This window comes from Hetaerina americana, unplaced genomic scaffold (assembly GCF_022747635.1).
Source record: "Hetaerina americana unplaced genomic scaffold, ioHetAmer1.1.p SCAF_178, whole genome shotgun sequence".
In the NCBI taxonomy this organism is placed as follows: Eukaryota; Metazoa; Arthropoda; class Insecta; order Odonata; family Calopterygidae; genus Hetaerina; species Hetaerina americana.
The window spans coordinates 210,001-236,188 of NW_027286739.1; the positions used below are offsets into that span (position 1 = coordinate 210,001).

Genomic DNA, 26,188 nt, shown 5'->3' on the forward strand with positions numbered 1-26,188 from the left:
ATTTTTGGAGGGAATATCATAAAAAATCTACAGAACAAGAACAAAACAAGGAGAGAAAAAAATAAATCAACAAGTAGAGTCTCATTGTTACTACTTGTAAATTTCCCTGACCCCTATGTTATGTTTACCAGAACATATCAACATGATGAAACTATATAATCTTGTCATATAAATGGTTACACTGAAAAATTTCATTGGCCACCATTATTTATCAATTCCAAATATAATCAGTTTTTAGAAACTTAGAATAATTTATTTATTTTTTTTAAATCACCAACCTGTACTTCCCACTGTAATCCATCATATTATTTGTTAAGGTTGGGCTGGAGGGCTGTCCCTCCCTAATGGGCTGGGCAGTGGACCTGGTGAAGCGGTAGGGGTCATGCAATCGCTGCATTGAGCCCATGGAAGAGGTAGCACCATTTGTTGTGGCCGTCCCATTTCCAGATTTAAGATCGTCATGTGCATTTGGTCCAATCCGGTTGAAGGAGTCATAAGATGAAGACATGCTATCATGGCCCTTCACCAAAAATGACCAAAATATATTTTTATAACTTTCTAAATCATTTAAAAAAATCACTATTTCATTGAATTTGAAGATTTTCTCGAACTGTATCGAAAGTGATTCATATTTTTTTTCATGAGAAAATCTCTCACACATTCAATGAGTAACAGTGACATAATTTCCTGAATTAATTGAAATTTCTTAAGAAAGAACATATCTTAAGATACAACTTGATTAATTTCTTAATAATATATATGCACCTAAAATACATGACAATGGTGAGCCCATATCTGGTCTACATTGAAATAATATCATTAATGATGCTTTACTTTATTATCCAGCTTTGTTGCCAAGTTTACTACTTTCAAACCAAACTTCGGGATAAAAAGTGGAGTCAGATTGGACCAAGGAGCATAGGGTATCAAATTCTGGTTAGAGCATACACTAAAATCAAATTTCACTACAAATTTACACCATGGGACCATCTTAAGCCATTGCTTTTATTTAATTTTTATCAAAGGTAGAATGTGGAGATTATTGATATTAAAATGGATGAAAAAAAGAAAACAAACAAACAAGCAAGTGTGAGGCATGATAGCAGAAGGCGAAAATGCATAGCGAGCAGTATAGAATACATATATATATATATATATATATATATACATATATATATATATATATATATATATATATATATTCTTTATTTGCTTATAATATACCCGAGTTTGTTAAAAAAATTGGCCCTTTCATAAACATTTTCTAGAATTATTTTGAAGAAATTGATTATTTGCCGACATTTCCCAGACTGAGTGGTCACCTTGTAATGGATATTGATAAGTTTATCCAACTTTCATGAAATCTTTTCCACTGGGCATTTATACATTATTTATTTGTGGATTTAACTCAATTAATAGACACAAATACTAACTTGAATGACTATAATAATATATATGGTAATTGGAGGATTTATCTCTACCTATTATTCCACTATGCATTGCCAAAGGCCTTCTTCCCATGCCTAACAAAATAGCTAGTCAGCTTGTACATATTTTTCCAACAGTATCCTTGGGTATAGTTGGCTTCTCTTCTTCTGGAAATTGGTTTTATAACAGGTCGTCTTCCTTCCACCCTTTCACTGCTTATGTACGTTAGTATTTCATAGACATGCAATTCAATACTCCAGGCAAAGTGTTCAACTAATCTCACAAGTCTCATTTTTCTTAGCATCACAGACATAAATGTCTTTGAGTCCATTGGAAACCCACAGCTTTTACTAGCATTTCATTAAGAATGAAAAAAAAACTGAAGCATATTGTGAAAAGTTTAATGGTCTATGAAGGTCACCTTTTATGTATGAATGAAATCACATATGGTACAGCCATTAATACAAAGTGAGGATTAGACTTGAGACATTCATGTATTTTGTTTTAGAGGGATCGGTAAATATGAAAATTCTGGATTATTCCACATTTAACACACTCTTAATGGGACACTGTTTAATAAAAATGATAAAATTTAGACATAATAGGTTCCTAAGTGAAAGTCTGTAACATGATTTTCTAGTATGATGCAGGAATCTTGACTAGATTTTGTTTAATATTTTCTTTAATATTAAGGGAAAAAAAGTATGAAGAGGCTTATCATATTCAGCTAAACATGCACTGTGTACATCCTTATCTTTGAACTGATTTCCAATTTTAGCACCTGAATTCCATGATTTTTTCATAACTTCCAGGTTTGGCAGACACATAACTTGTATAGACCAAGGATGAAATACATTCCCACCACATAAATAGTTGCTCTTATTCTTTTTCCATTCACACTTCATACATATACTTTTAAAAACGTTTTTCCTTTCCATTTCAAATTATTTTGACTTAATTGCCATACACTCTCAGGCTTATTCATTATAATATGAATAATCTCAGGTGTTCTTGGTGGAACCTCTCCATATTAACTTGGTGTTAAAAATTGACAATGTTGTGTTTGGAACTTTTACCTAATACCCTTTTAAACTGTTTTGCTCATTTCATTTTCTTTATCCTTAGCTCATTTTCATTTCATATTCATCACAATTTCAGGATATAAACCAAAACTCATTTCACTCTTACTGTAATAAGAAACAAAATATGAGGTTCCTTAAGTGAAAAATTAATATTTAATGTATTTGGTAAGAAAAATAGAACGAACAACACTCCCTAGATTTTTATCTCAATAGGAGGACACATTTAATCGATTTTTTGCTGCTGTTAGGGCACATATGTTACAAGAGAAAAAACCATTAATGCAGTTAATATTGATTACAATATTTCAAAATGTTCCAAGTACAAAATTAGAGCAGATTCATTAATGCAGTTCAAACATTCTAGCATTTTCATTGATCCATAATTTGCATTAAGCCATTTCTATATTTGCTGAGAGGTGTAAACAAATTATTTACTGTCCAACAACAGTATAAGAGAGCACTCAGTAATTTGTTGTAACATCCGACAGAAATTATGAAAAAGCCAAATATCAGAATGCCCAGGACAATTGTTCAGCACAGTGTATGCATGCCCACCATCTTCACAAGTTTACAACTGACTAGACCAGAATGTCCAGAGACTGAAATCAATGAGCAGGGAATCTTATCGTTTGGGGAGAATATGTACTCGTATAAAGACAGTGAAAACTAAAAAATTCTTTATTCACATTTAGAAGAGAAAATATGTTAAGTATTGGCCAACATAATGGCTTAAAAAAGATTATGTTAAATTCTGCATCAGGTATTGCAAACACATGAGCATGTGAATACACAAAATGACGACACTTTCTACGTGAAAAATCTTGATTTTGATTTTACATGAGATATTCAAATTGTTAGTAAAATATACATTTAGTTACCATGCTTATTCCATTATGATTTTAGACATGTTGTTAAAAGGACCATCAAACTGGTCAGTATCTATATGTTATTTTAAGGTCTTAGTAACGTGAATAAATTAACATACGCAATAATAATACCATATTATTGGTACTGATTTTTGAGCATGATTTAAAAACTAGTCAGCTTTGTTAAGTTCTTCAATCATGATAATGATTGTGCATTTCCTTATTTTTACAAAAAAAAATAATTTTAAATATTGTTGCAAATTATTTGATCACACATAAATGATTAAAATTGGCAAAGTACCCAAACTTGAAGGATATTATGACAACCTAAAGGTGTGTCTAAGGAGAACGTTCATATAAAATGTTTAGCTGAAAAGTTACACACCTATTCAAGAATCTAGTGCTGATACTTCTGGTTTTCATTAAAATTTTCCGATCCGAAAAGATGTAATGGCATTGCTACTTTCATATTACTGTTTTTGGAAAAGCTGAAAAATTTAAAGTCCTAATCTCTGGTTCTTTAATCTATAACCTCATTTCTACTTCACTATTTGTCAAAAGGTAACTTAGCTATTAAAACATGGTTCTATGTGTACAACAACTATAGGGAGTAAGGGTGAAAGTTTTTTATCAAGTGAATATGTGAAATTACCATTGAGTCAGCAAATGATATTTTCAGAAGATGAGAAGCAAAGTTGATCATTATAGTATTTTCTTATCTTTTATTGAACTTCCCCAGTATTCTGTGCATCCCACATGGTAAACCAATTGTAACATTAAATAACTGTACAACAGACAATACATATCAAGTGAAATGAACTCAGCATGTTAATTGCTGCTGTGAAAATTGAAAAAAACTGCTGTGAGTTCAATGGAAAGAAATCTAATCACTTCACAAAATGTTGTCCAATGGTGATTCATACAAAATGTCAATATTACGAAGTATTCCAATTCTACATAATTGTTGAGGATACTTCTTGAGCATTTCAAAAATCAAATTCATTACCCTTTCAATAAATGTCATCCATTTCCTCAATTCATTCACATATACCTTCAATTTATCAATAGTAAATAGGTTGAACACTTAAATATGTAGTTTCAAGAATGATGGAGGAAGCACTAAGAAAAATTAAATTTTTTCAGTGGATGTTACCCATAAGTTTTAATTTGAAAAGTAACTTAAGCATAACAAAGACTTTTCAAGATCTCAAAAAACTCAAATGTTGACCATACTGATTATTAAATGGGACAGAATACTCAAGTCCACTTCTTTCCCAAAATAATCAGAAATTGGCATAATGAAAACCCTTAGAATATGCAAGAATATGTCTGAGTGCACTGAAACTTTTTAGTGCTTCAAATGTTATATAAAAAAGAAAGGTTGGATAAAAATTGATCAGCAAAAATAAATTTATGTAAATCTATCAAGTTTAAGACTCTTGAAATTTCACTCAAGACTACATTAACCCAATTCCTTGGTGACCTAGCACCCCCCACCACACGCCCTTGCGGCGGCTTGCGGGGTATTATGTAGATGTAGAATTCAAAATTCACCCAAAATTGCCTCTGCTGTTTCTGGCTTTAGCTAAGGACTCCCTATATAAGCACTACATCTAGAAGGTAAGGGCATCCTCAAAAGTATGACACAACTGGAAAAGGGCATGATAAAAAATTTGGTGTCACAAAGATGATTCCAAAGTTTTGCATAACAAACATGAGGTACAACTTTCAAATTATATTGTGCAGAAGGTTAGTTATAATGTTTATTATAATATATTGTTTATTATTATTAAACCCTCTTATTTGCTTATTTTTTGCCAAAATGCTTTCAGTGGAGGAATCAAGACATTGAATGAATAACAATCAGAGCTGGTTTTTTGGTATTAGTTATTCTAATACTTAGTCAATTAACAAATGCTTGGTGAAGAAAATGTCTTCACATTTTACAAAATGTTCAGTTTTAAGGATTGATTTAGATGGATTTAAATCAATATAACATCACTTTTTACAAGCATGCTTTATTCTACATCACCAAATTGCACCATACAAAAGGTTACAATATTATTTTTTATTTCCTGGTTCTTCTCTGGTCCATAGCAACAGAGTATGACTTAGAAAATAATCTTTCAATCAAGGCACTTGAAATTGATGCCATTTAGATTTTAGAGACTTATGGCAACATTTATATCATTGTTGCTCTTTCACTTTCAAACCCAAAAAAATAACAGTACATTAATCCTTTCACCTGGTCATCAAAATAATGTTAAATTTTTTAAAGAATTTATTTTAACAAGCAGGGTGATGCAGAAAGATCTGTGGTTTAATTTAATCAACCATATAAACAACAATGATGTTATCAGCAAGTATTGTAATTCACATTGTTTATCAAACATCTACTCCTTTCATGAAAAAGCATTAATACATTACCAAAAATAAACAAGTGAAAAACCTAGTATAAAATTATTCATTTATACAAATGAATAATTACTTCCATCTGACATTCACTTTTTGTGATTATCCTTTATATCAGAAAAGCCAGCTCTGATGATGATATTACAAATTACTTGAAAATACTTGAGACAGGAAATTTTATTAGACAATATACCTCATACTTTTTTATTAGCCTTTACCTTTAAGAGTCACCCTTGCCAAGGTGGTGATATTTATAACTTATTAAAAAAGTAAGGGTTTCAATAAGATATATGCATGTTAAATTTTATATTTGTGTCTATTGAATATGAAAGTGGTTTTTGAATGATGAGGGTCTTATTAAAAAGATAGTAATTAAATGAAGGATTAACAATATTTATTGAAATCTGAAAAATAGAGGGGGGGGAGGGTGAGATTTAGGTTGAAATTTGTGAATAAGTTTTAAATGCAGGAAAGTGTAGTAGGGGAGGGGTGTGTCAGAAAGAGAAAATGTAAGCTATACGGTCAGAATATACCCAGTTACATGAAAGTAGCATTTGGGGATGAATAGGCTTGAAAATTATGTAGAGGGGGGTCACATAAAAAGAAAAATAAAGTTTCAAGGCATGAGAAAAAAATAACCTGCTATTCCACGTTAAGTTTTGTTCACTGAGGCCACAGCATCAATACAGAGCAATGTTATTAGGCGACAGGAAATGGCAAAACATAAAAATACCTACCAAATCTAGTAGCGGTAATGCATAATAATTTTGAGCATAGAACGTAAAGAGCATTGACTGGATTCCTTGCAAACACTTCAAAAACTAGTAGTCCTCCCCCAGGGGCCAACTACCAGCCTTCTCCTCTTCATCGCCAACTAACAACCCTCTTTGACAGCTATGGGTAGTGATTATAATATCACAACCTTTCATTTCACTTGATAAAACTATGTTAATAAGAATATGATAAACATTTTAAAAATTTTGAAATGGAATAGCTTGTGTTATTTTTCACACCAGGAAACATGAACTCATTCCACCAAGTATCGCCTCAAGTAATGTCTTTTTTTAAGTTTGGACTAGATTAAATTCAGTGAATTTATTCTGAACAATTTATGTGTACCTGACAAAAATATCTTTAATATGTAGCCAAGTTTTCTGGGATGGATATGATAAAAATTCAGGCCATTCAAAAAATAGGCCTAATTTATGAAACGAAAAAAACTTCAGGAAGATGAAAACTGTGAATTCACAAAGAACTTGTGCAAAACCTTTTCCCTTAAGATGCGCTCTTTGGAGGAAATCCACAATCATTCATCATTGATTAAGTCACTGGAAAGTGAACGTGGGAAGTATTAATTTTGTCCAATCGCTTCCTCACCCCTTTGGTGGTTGGTCTTTCTAGGGAACTTCCGGCAGCCACACCCCGTTGAGCATTCATGTAGTTGCCGTCACTGTGGTACTGCTGTTGATGACCGAACCCTCCATTATCAATGGCATTGCTCTGGTTTGCACTAGCCCCTACGCCCACCCCTCTGCTACTGCTTCCACCACCAAACAACCTTTCAGTAGCAGAGCGCAGAGTGGATGGTGATCGCCCCGGCTTATTGGTGCGATCGACTCTAGGGGGTAGATCTGGCACCGCAGGATTCCGGTTGGAGCCTCCGGATGGCGAGTGGGGTGGGGAGTGCGCAAGCAATGGAGAGCAATGCCTCTGTTGCTACAAAGTTGACATTGTGGAATATGAGATGAAAAGAGCATTTTTTTTAGTTCCTTTAAGCTCCCTAAACACATGGTTTCTTCATTAACTATAAATCTCAAGTCTTTAGCCTCACATCCTTGGAATATTATTTCAAAATCAGGTCAGAAATGGTAAAAACTTATGAGCTGTACGTGAGATCAAGAAATCATAGTGATGAAAACTTTTAAAGAAACGGGATGTTATGTGTCTGCACCTTATTTTATGGAATGAAAATGTCTTTCAAACAGAAATGGATCCAATTTGTTCACTTTCTGACCAAACTTAATTTTTCTTCACTCTTAAGATAACTGAGAGAAATTATATTGGCTAATTTTCTGGAATTTCAGGTCCAAATAAATTGAAAATGTTAGATAAATTCCATGTACATTCTCAGATTTCTTGTCATGGGTCTAACTACAAATAACATACAACCTAAAGCTATACTTTCAAAGAATAATTTTAGAACATTTTGCAGAGAATAATATGCCAGAGATTTATTTACGGGATGTAATTATTGCAATATTTTTACTTGATAAAATATATATAAAAAAAACAAGGATATTTTCATAAATTCTTTTCAGGTTCAGCTTGGTTCTTACTCACAGAACATTTCATGCAAAAAATTATTATATCCAAAAGATTGGTGTAAAAGATGAATATGTTATCTATAACTGTAGCAAAATTGTTACTCAATACCTGATGAGAGTCGAGCAAAATTCCCCAATAGGAATGTTTATTTGATGTAAGCACAATACAGTGGGTCTCTGCTTTATGATATTAATCTGTTCAAGGGAATCAATTACGTTGTCTAAACATTGTTAAGTGACCCCAAAAATATATGTTTTTGCGATTATTTGCTACAGATGATAAATTGCATCGCACATAAATAAGTTATATCATGCATTTGGCTTAAGCTAGAGGGGAAAATGGCCGAGTACATAGTTTTAATGACTTAACTATTGCATGTGATAATAAAAAAACAAATCTCAACTTCTTAAGGTCAATTGTGCATAACAATGGACTCCTAGTCTGTCACCAAACTGCCTACTGACAGCAGTGAAGCAAAATTTGCACCATATTACTTTCTAAACTATAATATAGCTTAACTACAACAAAAATCAAGAAGTTTGTTCGTCCAGTATCCATGTCTACAGTTTCAACTTTTAGAACCACTAAATTTGATATACTAACTCATGGTACTCTGAAATTAGATGATAGGTAGTAGTTTATGGAAGTGGTCAGAGTCTGGAGTCAATGGGTCAATATGGCCTCTCCACAATTTGTTTCTACTAAATTGTGGGTGTCTCAAAGTGAGATGCAACTGTGCTACTGATAAACTCAGACCTGCTAAAAATGGTATCAGGTTTTGCATCAAGAATATGTCCATTCACATCAAATGGGAAACTATTCAGACTGGCCTGAATGAGGTAAAGATTCACAGGATTCTTATGATTCCTAGAGATGTGCAATTTGGCTTCAAGTGCTTGCAATTTCTGATTTATCTGGCCTTTGCCAAATACATCAACAACATGTGAGACCAGTAAAACTGTCAGTGGCTCACAATAATATGAAAGAAGCCCACTTTTCCTAAGGACAACTCATATGAGTCTGGTCAAGGGCTAGCAATCACAAAAATCTCTAATGTTTTTGCCCCCACTGGAAAAACCAAACATGCAGATTGTGCACCTGTATTGGGTACCAAAAAGCATTAACTAAAATAAATAAAAATTTATTTCCTGGGAAATTACAGGAATATATTTTTCATGCTTGAACTCTCAACCAAAGAAGTTTGGTGGCTCCATTAATGATTATATTTTCCTGGAAAATACTGGGTGACCTTGTCCATTTTATAAAGATGAAGGAGTTCAAAAACTAATTAAATCTTCCCCAAGCCACAGAGCTGTTAAATTGTCATGAAAATTCAGGCATTCATAGAACTGAAACAGAAAAATCATTCCCACCAACATCAGCAAAATTGATTTAATGAGGATTGGTAGACAGAGAGTGAATGAGACAGAATAATCAGAAAGTAACAAACAAATGGAAGAGTGATAATGGTTATCTAAATAGTGTTTAGAGGATGACTCTTTAGGTGAATACAACTCTTTAACATACGTAGCATTCTTCTGCCAACTGTCCTATCTTCAAAAACCTTTCCCATCAACATCGCAACCTGATGATGTCAAGAACTCCGTGGGTGGCAGACTTAATGGAATAACAGTAGCATGGGTAGCATTGAGAAAGCCCATTCTTCTCTCAATACCATCAGTTGATTGAATTCTCTCATGTAGCAAAATTTTTATGCTAATACCTAAGGTGAGGTTTTCTGTTAAGCTTCGACACTGAAGATACATCTCTCAAACATTACCTTGCAATATTCAGCCAGACTGAAGCACACTATTCTATTGACAACAAACGACCGTATGTGTAGTATAGAGTGACAGTACTCTCTGATGTGATCTGAGTATTACAAGTTGTACAAGAATGTTTGTCTGGAAGAATGATTACAACTTTCGAGATTTTGTGAATGCATCTTACCCTTCTCTAATGCGATTTTGCCAGATATGATTAAAGATAGTACAAATGATCTCCACAGCAGTGTCAAATGCACAATATGACAGCAATGCATATTTTTAACCACAGTTTTCAAATTAGGCCACATTATTGTTTACTAGAATGAAATTCAGGAGAAATAGTTAAGGGACCACTCATTCTTTAAGATTTGATACTTCTGAGGATACACTTAATTTAAACATATTTGGTCACAAATTTAGTCATGGGTTTCTTCACAGAGCACATCAGAAAGCAAATTTATTATAATGGCTTCTCGTAAAGCAAGTACCCACTGTATTATATTATGAAATAAGTGAAATTGACAGCGACACACAGTTTCACAATTTTTAAAACTGGAGCTGGGTAAGACTAGTCATATTAGTTTTATATAATTAACTTTTTAAATCAATTAATTACCTGTGGAGAAACGAAGTCATTGCCATTACCACTGACACGAAGATTAGAACCATAACAGTCGGCACTTGGGTGCTGTTGATGCATGTTTTGTCCATGACGATTTTGTGGTCCACTTCTCCTTGATGTGGATTGATTGGGATGAGCAACAGAATGCCCATGATGGTGACTCTGAAACAAACAAGGTCCATTCACAGATGCCAACATTGATATGACATTGACTAGCCAATGGTTGTCCAAAAAACTGTAAATTACCATTCCTACTCCAACAATTTATGATCATTATTTATAATGCTGAAGTTTACGTGATGTAATTCCTTGCAAACAAAACGGGAATGTTATGGACCCATGATCAACACAAACAGAGTTGTCTCAATGTTGGATATGATGGCATTAGTTCATTTACTTGATACCTTTAATAACAAGTTTTTCATTAACTGTCTGGTCCACAACCAAACTTTCACCATTCGTTCTATAACCGGGTGTCCACTTACGATGCATCGTAGTACTGGAAGTTTTACTCATATCCATTATATTGTGCACCAATTGGGATTAATCTCTTCTGGAGCATCATTCGTTTTATTCAATTTGATGATGCCAATACTCGTGCTCAGCACATGGAGAGTGATAAGGCTTCTCCAATGCGAGACCTTTGGGCAATGCTCAATAGTAATTTGGCAAAACATTATAAGCCAACAGAGTACCTAAATATCAACGGGCAACTTTTTGCGTACCAGGGTCCAATTTAATTCACTCAATATTCCATCAAAGCCTGCCATCCTAGTATGGAATCAAAGCAAGCTGGATATACTACCTTGATCAAAAAGTTCCCGGAATAACCACCGTGTGGCGCTCCCATCGTTCCGATTTGAGTTCTGTTTTTTTTGTTAAATTGGTACATCTGTTGTTGATATTCCCTTTAAATCTTAGTGTCATAACTTGACATTTGCAAAAGTTACGTAGCCAAGAGTACATCTATCTCTGTGTGTGTTGGCGATTTTTTACAATTTCAGAAATGGATTTAAATTTGCAACAACGAACTTGTATTAAATTTTGCGTAAAAAACGGATTTAGTGGCGCACGGACGTTGGAAATGTTGGAAAAGTGTTTCGGCAACGATTCTCTAAAAAAAACGGTCGTTTACCAGTGGCACGAGCGGTTCAGAAGTGGTCGTGAGTCAATCGAAGATGATGAACGCAGTGGCAGACCATCGACATCGAAAGTCGGTGAAAAAATTGATAAAGTAAAAGAAATGTTGGTCAATAACCGCAAATTAACCATCAGAGAAATAGCGGAGGACTTGAACATTGCCTATGGATCCGCCCAAGACATTGTGGTTAATGATTTGGGTTTCCGTCGTGTAGCAGCAAAGTTGGTTCCAAAAGACCTCAATTTCATGCAAAAAAGAGACCGTGTTGACCTCGCAAAAGACATGATTTGCGAGGCTGAATCCGATCCCACATTCATCAAAAGGATCATTACTGGAGACGAGACGTGGGTTTATGAGTACGACACGCAATCCAGACATCAGGCAAGTGAATGGCGTTCACCAAATGAGCCGAGACCAAAAAAACCACGTCGTTTTCAGTCAAAAAAGAAGGCAATGCTGACGGTTTTCATGGATTACAACGGTGTAGTGCATCATGAATTTTTGCCAGAAGGCCAGACAGTAAACAAAGAGTATTATTTGGGCGTTATGAGACGTTTGCGTGAAGCAATTCGCCGAAAGAGACCAGAAATGTGGGCAGAAAACTCGTGGATTTTGCACCATGATAACGCACCGTCGCACAGTGCTATCATTATTCGTAATTTTTTGACGAAAAATGCAACAAATACCATCCAACAGCCACCGAATTCACCTGATTTGGCTCCCTGTGACTTCTTTCTGTTCAATCGAGTTAAAAAACCATTACGGGGAACGCGTTTTAGCAGCCGAGAGGAAGTAATGGAAAAATCGCAGGAAGCACTGATGGACATACCGAAAACCGACCGTAACTTTTGCAAATGTCAAGTTATGACACTAAGATTTAAAGGGAATATCAACAACAGATGTACCAATTTAACAAAAAAACAGAACTCAAATCGGAACGATGGGAGCGCCACACGGTGGTTATTCCGGGAACTTTTTGATCAAGGTAGTATGATGCTGATAATTCGTATCAACTTGCTGGACAGCTTTACACTGGAAAATTAGTGCCGTGCACGAGATAAACGTTGATGAGGGAGTTGTCAAAGACTTGGTGGCAGCGAGCGTAAAAAGGATTCGGTAGAAATATTACAACGGATAATTACTTCACTACTCTGCCATTGACAAAATGTTTACTATCATGGCATTTAGAAATTGCACTTTGAAGAAAAATAAACCGTACATTCCACTAGCAATGGTTGCATCGATACCACGAGAAGAATTATCCACTGTTTTGGTTTTTATGAAAAAGTAACCATGAGCAGTTATGTGCCAAAAGAACAAGATAGTGATTATCTATCATTAATGCATCAGGACGCAAGGATTGGTGATGGTGCTAAGAAAAAACCCGTAATTATTGAATTTTGCAACTGGTCAAAAGCTGGAGTGGACACAATGCTTGGTAGATATAATACAAAAAGATCAACTTGAAGGTGCCCTCTAGCATTTTTCTACAATATTTTCGATATCACCTGCCTTGCAGCATATATTCTTTATTATGAGAATAATAAATTGATCTAGAAAAGAACTTATGAAGGACGGGTATAACTTTAACTTCGCCTAAGAAGTTTTGAACAGCAATACCCTCCAGAATGTGTGCTTAAGGTGTAATTATTTTCCTCATACATAAGGTCATGGATTCCCATAGTAATAGTAGTGGGTGGCTAAATATCTTATCTTTCTCTTTCATTGAAAAGAAATTATAACCAAAAATGTCAAATGGCTGTGAAATGTGGAAAAAACAGCATGGAAAGGAAAACATTCAAAGTAAGTTCAAGTAGTGGGCCATTTGATTATCATAGATTCCCTGGCAAAACCTTCATGGGCTGCTTCTCACCTGCGATGACTGATGGTGAGGTACTGCAGGAGATGGGAATCCATACTTTCCATCCCCACCATGGGATAGTCTTCTTCGCCCACCACTCTCTGCACTGCCCACAATCCCCTGATCATAAGATTGCCCCTGGAACATGAATGAATGAATAATAATAAGCTTCCAAACATTTAGTGCTTCAAATAAGCTTTAAGAATGCCATTAGTGCTAAATTATTATCCTTGAATTACGTGCAAAATAAATCTTCCAGCCAAATCATACGAGTGATATAGTAGGCAATGCAACATTTAGTGGCTCCCCAGCATTAACACGACCTTACAGATTGGTTCATTGGGACAAAGTTCACCTCACCACAGGATCTGTGGCATTTGAAATTTACAGGATATTTGAGAAAAGTTCTTCCAAATAATACCTGCTATTTCATAGGTTAGTGGTAAGGGGCTTTGTTGAATGAAATTATTAGGTTCCAAAATCAAGCAATGCATTTTCACCTTTTTATATTTGCATAGTATTAAACCCAATAGCCAATGTAACTTGAGCTTCTAGAATATCAATAAAATACATTTAGCAGATTCCACTGAAAAAACAGATTGGGATTTTGACAGTAATTAAACAACGGTTTTTCATTTTATAGCTCTCCCTCCTCCCCCTTAAGTTTTCAACAACAATGTGCTTTTCCTGATTTCCAACATCCCTGAGAACAATTACTGTAGTTCATGGTGAACAATGAAAAAGCTGCAAATTGTCTTACCAGTTTGAAGGGCGAGTAGGGAGGTGGGGCATTGTAGCCAGGTGCATCACCATCGTCTGCCACATCGTCCTCCCCTGCCACAGCGGCCGACTCCCTCGAAATGCCGTTGAGACCCCGGACAGTGTCATCATCCTCCTCGTGCGTTGCTATGCTCGGGTCACTGTTGCTCTTCTTGAGGGCCGTGCTGCCTCTGAGGGGACCGTAGCCATGGTGGCCTACACCCGAGGATGAGGCCGCTGCACCCGGTTGCACGCCCTGCTGCTGGGATGGGGCAAGGGGGGAGGAGGTGGTGGAGGGGTCAGGGCAGAGGTCGAGGTCAGACTCGGGAGAGGAGGCATAGGAGAGGCGAGAGGTCATGGGAAATAGGAAGTCATCGGATAGGGATTCATCTGGCTAAAATGGGGAAAGTGGACGAGAGAGAATTTAGTGAGAAGGGAGGGGAGGAGGGAGTGGGGGAGAGCATTGAATTCAAGTTGCCAACAAGGATATATAAAATGTTTTTTTTGCAGGAACACAGGATGGGAAAGTGCGTGAAGGAAGGACAGCACGCAAAAACAGTAGGAATCACACAACATATTATGCAAGGCAAAGGAATATTTATACAGGTGGTGTAATTTTTGGAAAAGGCATTTTTTTTGGAACAGAGATGAAATTTAAAACAAACACACAAATACAGCATATTGTGATGCACAAGAGAGACGTATCAAAACATTTTGGGAAAAGCAAAGTATATGAAAAAAGTAATGTGCACGATTCGTTTCAGAAAGTGGTACGCATTTTAAAGATGCAGTATCAAGAGAAAACAAAGGAATGGAAGAGGCAGAGAAACAGAACAGATAAATGAAAGAACAAAATAATGTGCATGGCAAAATGGGATTTTAGTTGCAAAACACAGCACATTGCAAAACAGATGTTACAATCCATATTATTAATTATCAAACATATATACAAGAGGGGTGCAGGGGTAGTATTGAGGCCAGTTTGGGATTGCAGAAGTGGAGGGAGGTAGTAGGTTGTAGAGTGGTGAAAGGTGCCATAGAGGGTGAGAAATGGTGTAGCAGGGGGAAGAAACAAAATGGAACCACAACGTTAATTAAAGGTAAGCATGCACAACAAAGGGTTCAGGACATTGCTTTATTTAATCTTCAAAACTTGATGCTTATAGTTAAGTTAAAATATGGCAAGACAGCATTTAGTGAGATCACATTTTAAAAAATCCAACAATATTCTAAGCTCATAAGCAATACCTATAATTTCAACAAATAAACTGCCAAACTATACTGCCATCTATTAGCTAGCAACAGCCAGTGCAACAGCAAAAAAGATAAAATTAAGATCAATGCAGATACTGATGTACACTCTCTGCAGGTTACACTTAAATAGGTTTTTTCAAAACTAATTCACTAGCACTAATGGTAAATTACACCAGAAACATCAAATCTGAAGCCACCCCAAAAGTATAACTTCAATTTATTTTTAATGAGGCATGAAATATATATCCAAGTATAAATACACACTAATTAACTGTCAACTTCCAATAACAGTATAAAAATTAATGAACACTATACATATAATGAATAGAAGGTATGAATGGTGAATTACTGCCTAATATACCCTTCAGATTTTCCCTTTATTATTGAAGGATGCAGGTACCATTTTAGTAGAAAAATTTTGGCTCCAGCTATAAGTAAATATATTACAGCTTGATCAAGTGCCTACAAATAATATCTCATTCCTGATCGGATAGGAACAAAATAAAATGGAAAAAAAATCATTATGCCTTGATTTTTAAGTCGTACACAATTTTCCAAACTAGAAAATACTGTAACCTGATGAGTTATCATATTCCTTTTAAATATTAAAAGTTTAATAATTACTAATAGGTAATAACATAAATAGGAGATGAATATTTTCAAATCGCAACAAACATAACAACATGCATTGATATAATAACAAAAATAAAATGTACACATAATACATGCACAAATAACACAAAAAATATAATAACAATAAAAACTGGTGTCAAGAAAATATATGCAAAATAGTACAATAAAGGTGTTTTGTTTTTTTGTGTTAAGGAACGGGAGCATTTCTCCACTATTCATGAATTACAACTAATAGGTAGGAAGATATGGAGAATCGACAAAACTACAAATGGCATCAACTAGTGCATCCAATAACAGTCAAAAGCAAGTAATATTTTTCATATATTACAATGTTCCATAGGCACTTTTATTAAAATCTCATGATAAATCATTCCATTCATCCTTATCAATGCTTTTGCATCTCAGTATTACAAATTTTATCAGAAGTGTATTTTTAAATACGCATATATTACACATATGATCAATCCAGTTATTAGGAATTTTGCTCATGTAATTTATCATTAGATCAATGAATGCATGTGCAAAGCAATATTCAAACAATAGATTTTCAAAAAATTTTCCATTTTGCAAGGGCAATTTTATAGCAAATTCCAACAAATCTCTTGAACAACAGGCATATATAAATGTGGTTTCAAGAGGATTCGGGAGTAATTTTTATGACACGTCATTCAAATCCCAACATCTGTACAAACTCATGTGTGTTTAATAATTTCACTATATGTGAAGAAGAGAGATTACACAGAATATAAAGTGAATAATGCAATAGAGTGGCTCGCATTTTTCTAAACATTATGTATTCTTGCATTGCTAAATTATTGTGAACAAATATACATTTTTTTGTGAAATTCTAAACATGCACACATGGTCAAAACAACAAATGATTTTAATCTAGTAATTCAATTGATGACCCAATTAAATCAAATAGGGGAAACAGAATAGCATACACATTTCACAGATTAAAGTTTTTACAGTGTCACCTTTTTTTAAATCAGGACTCAAATTAAGGTAACTACATGATTATATTTAACAAGATGACTGCACAATTTCTTTATTAGTGTTTGGAAATTCCTATAATAAGTCGATAATATTGTAATAGCCTCTGGCAAGTTTTAATGATGGCACAACCAAAGAAAATTCCTTAAATATTATTTCAGGAATGTGTATTGTATCCAAGTAAGATAAATGAAAATTTACCAACATGAACTATCAGCAACTTCTCATCTACTTTACAACTGCATTCAGTAATGAGATACATTTATATTTGTAAGTTTAATCGCATCCAAAAGGTAAAAGCAGTATCCTAGCAACATGAAAGAAAAGATCTAATCTTATAGACTTTTTCCCTATGTTGCACTTCTTATGGCTTGTTTTTCACGGCAACAGAAGCAATGGAATATGAGCAGAAGATGTGCAGTTCTAAATGCAATCTTGATTGATCAAACAAAAATAATGGTGCTGAATTGAAAGGCATGCTTTTGAAAGCCATTTTAGTAAACTACATAACGAACTACTTTGACATTATCTTTCCAAACACTAATTCATTAGTCACAAAATGGGCAAAAACCCACAGTAATGTTAAATATTACACATTCATCTTGTAAAGACTAATTTTTACAAGGCCACAAAATATCAAAACATTAAAACCCTGAATGGAGAAAGTTAATAAGTGGTTGGATGTGACTGGGAAAGCAATCACCCAGCTCCATTAAAAACAAGAATGAATGTATGCAATAATTTCAAAGAAATGAAAACTGAGATTACTCAAAGGAAATCCACAAACTCTTCTCTTATTACTGGTAGTAGAGGCCTTCTTATTTGGCTACCAGACCCACAATTACTTTGAACACAGTAATAGCCATCATTGTTACTATTATAGTTGTTCTCCACCAAAATTTCATACAAATTCTCAGGGCTGGGAGGTGTTATAATTGGGGAAGGTGCCTCAACAGCCAAAAGTGATGGATCTGGAGGAGGTTGGTAAGGGGGTGGTGAGTGGAAGTATAGCGGAGAATGGAATTCTGGAGTCAACCTGGGATTGGGTGGTGGAGGGGGTGCAACCGTGAAGTGGCTCTGGGGAATGAGTTCGACTGGGAATCCAACAGGCTAACAACATGACAGGGAGTGCACAGTGCAAGCAGGGGAAATCAACCATATTTGAAGCACAATCAATTTCATTGGATGGTGGTGTACAATGTAAAGTCAAAGGGAGGAAGGCCAGGATGACAGGAGGGACAGAGAAAGAATAATAAACAGGACAATTCAGCCATTACACTACAACAATAATGAACATGATAAAAACATTTGAACAGTTCACAAAATGGAACACCTTTCACAAAGGTAATACAAACCTAACTATATTGTCTCAAGGACCCCATTCTCTAACTTTTCATACAACTCACAATTTTTCCCTATAAGATTCGTATTTAAATGAATGCTTGTAATTTCCAGCAGTCGACATATGAAATGATACGGTAGAATAACGAGGATTTCATGCATATTTTTGACCTCTTGATCCAATTTTTTGTATTCAGCAATTAAGTCATACACCAATATACCATATTCATTGAGCTAACTTTGCAAGTGAACTGAGCAGAAGATTTCACTGAGGACGAAGAGGGAATAAACTCAAAGAGATAGCATATTAGAATCTCAGCACTCATGGCAGTTAAAAATCTGTAAACATCTACACAGTTAACAAAACTATCATACCATTTTGACTATTGTTTCAGTGGGTAACCTGCATAGCAAGTAAATAATCAAATAAAAAAAGCAAGGTTCTCCATTCACCGAGAATATAAAATACTATGGGTGGGGTATTCCATTATTGATGGTAAATAAAAATTTAACTGACATTTAATTCATGATAATTAATGCAGCATTGGCATCAAGTGTCCTACCTGCCCAAAATATTAAAGTCTTAAGAGTATCCCCCCCAACCCTTTCTCTAGTCAAGGGAAAGAATATCACTCTTCTGAAATGCTCATACTTTTGCTCAAAAGCAGAAATGCCCTCTACAATGAACTACAGATAGGTCATCTAATTACAAAATTGCAGTACTGACATTACAATGTGAAACAACAAAAATAAATTCAGAAAATGCTGACTGGAAAAACACTTGAATGATTGACCATCATTAAATTTCAAACTGTGAAAGAAATTACGTGGGTTAGCTTGGGGTAGATTAAATTTGAATAATATATTTAGGATTTATTACATTTTTTTACCATCTCATATGGACTGGCCCAATAGGTCTCTATCCTATTGGTGTAACACTAAATATGACCAAGATAGACATATGGTAAAAGAAATACCAGTGTCACATTGGCTCTGCAAGGAAGGACGCACTGCAGAAGATATTTTCACAAAATCACCATTGCGGATTTTTCAACTACCTCACAGTATAATTTAATTTTGTCATTTATATAATTTCAATTGTAATAAAGGAACTTAAAGAAATATGAAATAAAGGCATTCCCACCAAACAAAACAAAATAATGTTAGCAATGCATTTATAAATTGTTAAAACTGGAAATTTCCCAATAACGAAAGATTGAATAAAATTATCAAAAAATACTGACAAAACTCAAAAATAAATTGAAATCAAGAAAACATCTGCATTCTATTTATCAGTATATATAGAAATGCACTGCTTATCATAACAACTATGACAGCACATTAAGACACAAGTGCAAAAAATAAGAATAAATAAAAGGTATTAGGTACTTTCTGGGTAATGTGCTCTTGTATGAGAGCATATTCATTGCTCATGCTGCAAAAACCAAGTAGGTAGAAGTCATGCCAATCACTTTGATTTCTAAGAATGTAACTGCACAAATAATGCACGGCAACATTTATGGATTAAGAATAACTCAGATATTTACAATTAATTCTTAGATAGCAATATATCACAGAAATGTCCATCAAACTACATAAATTGTAGCAGAATATACATCAATGCACATTGTACTAATGCTAACAAACATAATATCATATTAAAATCATAGAATGATTATTTCTAGACAAAAACAAAAACATGAAATAGTGCAAAAGCTAGATTTTTATAAGAATGGAGCACATTTCAATTCCAAGCATTTTTCAATGCAACAATCCCTGAATTCACTTTTTAAAATTAGTATAAACAAAGCTACTGAGGTGAGCACACAAATTCCATGAAATTCTGCACTCCTAAATTTCAATAACTCTTGGATATTGGTTGTCAGGGTACCAGTGAATAGATATTTTCAGATTCCACATTTCTTACAGGTTATTAAGAAAATAGCTTTAACCGCTAAAGAAAGTAATAGAAAAAATTCCATTATTTTTCACTGCATTAATTTTGCACACAAAGAACTGCTAAAGAGCTTTAAACACAAGAGCATACCTCATGTTTTCGCTCAATATAATTTGAATTTGGCATTGAACCAAGTCACTACTGCAAGAGATGGTAAATGCAAAATAGGAAGACCAAAAGAAATAAGTAAGAGGAATGTAACATATCATTGACAATTGTACAATTGGTTTGAATGCACCAGAGCATTTCCATTTGAGTGCATAGGCAGGTTTTCACCTGTAACTGAAGTTATTTCCTCTTAAAATGCAGGATTTTCGGAGCCTGAAAATAATAAGACATTTTGGAAAATGGAACACTGCGTTTTTATTTTTGAAACAGACCTCCTTATCCTTTCCTTAGCTCTTTGACTTTTCTCCCAGTTTGACCTATGCATAAAACAGAGCACATGTATCAAAATTATACCCTAATTTTTTCAATTTGGAATTTCATCCTTCTGATTTGAAATAGATTTTGGAGGCCAAATTTGTGGAAGAACGTTGTTCCTGAGAGATGGCTAGTTAAGTCTGTTGTGATTTTAAATGACTATACCAATTGGACTGTCAAAGACTTGGTTTTTTACATGCGCGTGATTTTAATTGACAGGTTTCATGTATTTCCTAGCACCGATTTGCAATCCATTTGGCACTGCTAACAATAATCAAATACTAAACGTTTTACAATTTTATTTTCCTTTTCAAAATTAAAATGAGAAATAAAGATTATTAACAACCAGAGAATGAATTAGTTGAAAGTCACCTATTATTGGGGAGGACTTCAGAATTTAAAAGTGAATTATTTAGACTGTATCATAAAATTATCTTAATAGAAAAGAAAAATGAAGGGATGATCCCTTGATGCAGACCAAGTGACGCTTCCATGGAAAAAATTAAGACTTTTAAAATTCCAAAGCTAAGAGAAAAATTAGGTACTGCAGATGAATCTTAGCTAAAAATTACTGATGATGATGACATGAAATTCTAACTATTTCAATGTCAAATAACTACTTCAATTGATGACTAAGAGACCTCTGGGGTGCATATTTTTATACAAACGATTACCTAAAAAATTTTCTTTGCCAGAGATAATAGTGGGTAAGACTGCTAGTGTGTAAAAAATGTGAACTGATAAATATATATATCGTGTCTCGCCCTGTCTGTGAGCATGAAGTAAATAATTCAGTAATTTACAAGTTACATATTTGTTTCATTTGGCCAGTGCATATAAACTCCTCCATTAGGGAAACAACAAAGAGGAATAAAAAAGGGAGCAGTTTTCATAAAAAGACGATGCATGTGTGTATAGAGGTCTTTTGATAATAGTCGCCCAAGCTTGTTTAATTGCAGCTTTTGCTTTTTAGTTCCTCATTTGTGAATCATCATGTCTACAACTGATGCAACATAGGTGCACTCAGTAGTACGAAACAATACCTTTAAGGACTCTTATGTAAATTAATTTGGTCAAGAAGAATATTCGATTAGTTTTCATAAGCATATTTCATTTGTCCTGCTCACTCTCACTGAAAAAATAAGATGATTATTCGAAAACAATTTTAGTTTGATTTGATCTCATATTTTTCATTATGTCTTTTAAGTTGTATTACCTACTATAAGCTAAATAAAAGTAACATAATACATGACTGAATCAGTTAATTAGCATGCATTTCAGAATTTTATGTATTTACCCAAAATATCTGAAAACATCTAATAGAGGCAGGGCTTCTTGGACGATCAAAAACTTCCTAATTCATAAGCAGTTAAAAGTTTAATATCACAGCAACAGAGTATGGTATGCATACAAGTAATTCAAGCAATGAGATTAATTACACCATACAGTGCTACAAATGTTACCAAGAAAGACCACATGACTTGAGCCAGGCCTGAAGAATTCATAGTATGCCACAAACTTGGCTTTTAGAGTGGAAAACTATTTAAGATTAATTTTAAATGTTAAGCTCATTATTGCCTGTGTTTCAGCCATCTTGCTGAAGTTTTCAAGAACCTCCATATCAAATAACACATTGCGAAGCAAAGATACACAGCCTAAAAACTACCGAAAATTCTAGATGAAAAAAAAATTAAGAAAAACAGTATACCAGGTGACCATAACTATTAACGGCTCAGTCAGTATGAGCAATGGAACACAACAAGAATGTTGAAGATGAGGTACAAAGCAGATGGGCTCTTCAGCCAAAGAACTACTGGAATTAAAATAAACCAATAGAGAATGGAAAGAAGATGTCACTTAAAATGAGATCTAATTTTCATTTTGTATTGGTTTTTGGATTCCAATCTTAGTTCTAACGCTGTTAAATCAGATAAAATATAACAGTACTAATTAAGGAAAATAGGGACGATTATAACCTTTGCTTCAGATATCCACAGTGGGCTGGCCTGCTGCCGGTCAATTGTTTCTCTCACTCGCCTGTACCATGAATCTGTTGATGGCGTTGCCAGGGGAACTGATGCAGTAAAGACATGAGACCAAGCTCGCTCCACTCTCTGGCTTTGATCAAGCAGTTTTTTACTACTTTTATGGGCTGTCCTGCAAATTAATTTACAAATATTTAAAAAAAATTATCTTTAATGAGAGCTATAATACACATTATTTTAGGATAAAATGGTGAAATAGACTTAATTTCAGCACATAAACCCTTTCACTAATCCATTGACTTGCAGTGTAGCTTTGAATGAAATTAAATCAATCAAGTAAATTATGAAAGGTTGCCACAATGCATTTTGAGATCTAAAAGGTGACTTTGGAATAGCTAACGCTAAGCTAAGATGAAAAAGTATTTGAAAGGGCACCCATACCCAGTAATATAGAAGCAGATCTTCAGATCTTAACAAGAAAGGGGATGAATAAGACGGGATGTGATTTCATAAGAAACTGATTGCTCCACTATCTCAATGAAAAGGGTAAGAAATTCAAAAGTGTACAAAATGTGTATCAATTATTCATAGTCATACCCTAATGAACCAAGGCATATTTTCTCTTGAGGCCAATACCTAGGAAAGCCAGAAACACTATTACTGCAATATGTATTCTATGAGCAATTGATTTCCCTAATGAAATCTAATGAACTTAATGCTACTAAATTTGAACAAAACTACACATTCAAATAGCAATTGAAATTTAAAACAATCCACATGCTTCATTTACTTTATCATTTACAAACAGCTGCACACTTGCTGTTCTAAGTGTTATCTAGCATATTAGTCATTTAGAAAATTTACTTTCCTACCACAAATATGCTTGAAATGCTAAAATGTACCTGGTAAGAATTTATATAACGTAGTGTGTTTGGACATTTTAACAGTTGATTCAACTTTTTATTATGGTCAAAAATTGCTTCCATCAAGGAAGTCACATCACGGAAATAGAACATAAATTAAGATCAAGGTCTACGTGCAGTTTTATTTTTTGTCCAATACGATTTATAGCTTTCTATTGCCTTCCAAGTGAGTGAAAATTGATCGCTCAATTTTTGCACTCGTGACTGTAATCGAATTTCATAAAAGTTCCTAAAACCAATGAACAAACTACCCCAAATGAGCAAATGAGGCACAAAGACATAAAGACGATACATAGAAATAGATAGACAAACTTAAAGATGATGTTCTCAGGCAAGAGAGCTTTCTTGATATTAAACAGCAAAATTTTTTGGGACAAGATAGAGAGGCAAATTACAATTTTGAACCTTCCAAAAATGAGTTGGTGAAACAATATTTCTGCCTGTATTCAACATCTTTCTTCTCATTGTCACACTCTTTTATGCAGTAGCTGAATCCATCTCCCACTAAAATGATGCTAAGGTGCTCCCAAAATCTTGATGAATTAGCAGGGAATCCTCAGCTTCCTTTGACAATTGAAAAGCTCTCAATTCTTCACATGTGTTTTGAGATTATATGATTGAAGTTGAAAAACAAAGTTCCAAAAGGTGAAAAAGAAGAGTGGGAAAAACATTACCTTGCACGGCAATATGATTGTGAAACCTATTACCACTTAAAATTGTCAATGTCTAAATAATCTAAAGGGGTGGTAGAACAAATGCTTAATACTTTTTCATGGAATAAATTGAAGTCTGCAGGTAGTTCAGTTCTACTTTCTGTAACATCTACAATAAAACCCTTCCTAATCTCATAATGGAGAAAAATGCAGAGCAGAAACAGAAGATGATAATAATGAAAGTAAAAGAAATTCATGGATTAGACATTATTTTTAGTGAACTACTTGTATTAAACATTGAATTTATATATTGGCACACACAATCAGCGGTGACCACATATATGTTAATTCTTAATATAGCTGTAATAAGCCAGCTTTTGTTAGATTCTAATTTCCTAAGTAACAAGTAGGCAAGGAAACTGACAATGATGTTTTTCCTAGCTGTGAACTCCATTTTCAGCCATTTTTTTAAATCAGAGAATGCGTAAGGATAGTAAAGTCAGAGAGTGTACATTAGAGAGTACACTCCTCTCATTAACAAGAGTAAAGAATATGGGAGAGATTGGTTCAGAAAATTTAGATATGGTTGCCAAAACATGCACAATGAAGGATACAGAGGTCAGCAAATTAGGGTTACAGGTAGACATGTCCAAAATAATGAAGCATAAGTATGTCAAAAATTTTTCTTCATTATTTCCGAGTTTTTGTTTCACCTTTCCATGTCTTTCTCTTTGCTCAATTTACTAACAGCCTACCAGAGGTATGAATCTGAATAGTATTTGTATCACAGGGAAACAAAGGTTACAGGAATTGCCATTTTTCAGCACAAACTGATCAACAAACTGATGAAAATAAGATGGACAACTCATTAAAAATGGGAAGAAAACAAATTTTTAAAGTAACATCGAAAGAAAGGATGATAAAACAATGGAAATGAAAGTCACAGTGGATGTGAAACAATTTTTGAGAAAAACCTATGCTGAAAAATGCTGATTGAATCCAGTACTTTCACAGATTAATGGCCTTTGACCCTAATGACCAATATGTTGGATTCCACAAGTTGCATCAAGAATACATTAACAACATAGTTTAAAAATGTATTCTTCAATACTATTTATAATAATTTGTTTTTTCAGCAAGCAAATTATTTTTCAAGTCCCTTAATATAACACTATATCCAAAGATCCACCTTTGTTTAACCTATTATTCATTGTTAACATCAATTTACATTGCTTTAAAAGCAATTGAAAAAGGAAAAGGACATTGAAAATAAAAGGGTAAAAACTGGAAATTGCAAGACAAATGGACGTGAATAGAATATACAGAACTTACAGGGAACTGGAATATTCAAAATTTAATTTTTAAAACAATTGAAAAGAATATGATACAAATTATAATATTTAAATTGTATCCCAGTTCATCAGTCATAAAAAAAAGCATAATACATGTCGATGAACACATTATAAATCACATAATTCATGGCAGATGCCTAACACTAAAGATGCCAATGAAGTAAGCAGTAAAACGTCTATTTGCTTTTTTCTCTGGTGGACTCCCCTTTCCTTCCTTCTAATACAAATTTGAAACCCAACAGTCATAAACTCTTGAACAATTAAGCAATGCTAATTGATATTTGAATGAAATTAAATATAAATCTCCTATTTCTAGATAAGAAGAGACCTTTCAAATGTTTACCATGAAAACTTTTGAAGTATATTTTGTGCACCTGTTTTCATTGGTTTGAACTATTTATTTTATTTCCAC

The 26,188-nt window shown here is 34.1% G+C and overlaps 1 protein-coding gene across 2 annotated transcripts in view; it reads right to left on the reverse strand.

Moving 5' to 3' along the window:
- The window catches only part of pyd (zonula occludens-like protein polychaetoid), a 106,013-nt gene that overhangs the window by 16,247 nt on the left and 63,578 nt on the right, over positions 1 to 26,188 (reverse strand). For both annotated transcript variants that reach the window (XM_071584310.1, XM_071584311.1), the window contains exons 14-19: positions 22,840 to 23,020; positions 14,264 to 14,656; positions 13,516 to 13,641; positions 10,496 to 10,663; positions 7,166 to 7,504; positions 279 to 520 (exon numbers count right to left, since the gene is read on the reverse strand). In XM_071584310.1, coding sequence (XP_071440411.1) covers positions 279 to 520; positions 7,166 to 7,504; positions 10,496 to 10,663; positions 13,516 to 13,641; positions 14,264 to 14,656; positions 22,840 to 23,020 — 1,449 coding nt within the window. The remainder of the gene's footprint in view (positions 1 to 278; positions 521 to 7,165; positions 7,505 to 10,495; positions 10,664 to 13,515; positions 13,642 to 14,263; positions 14,657 to 22,839; positions 23,021 to 26,188) is intronic.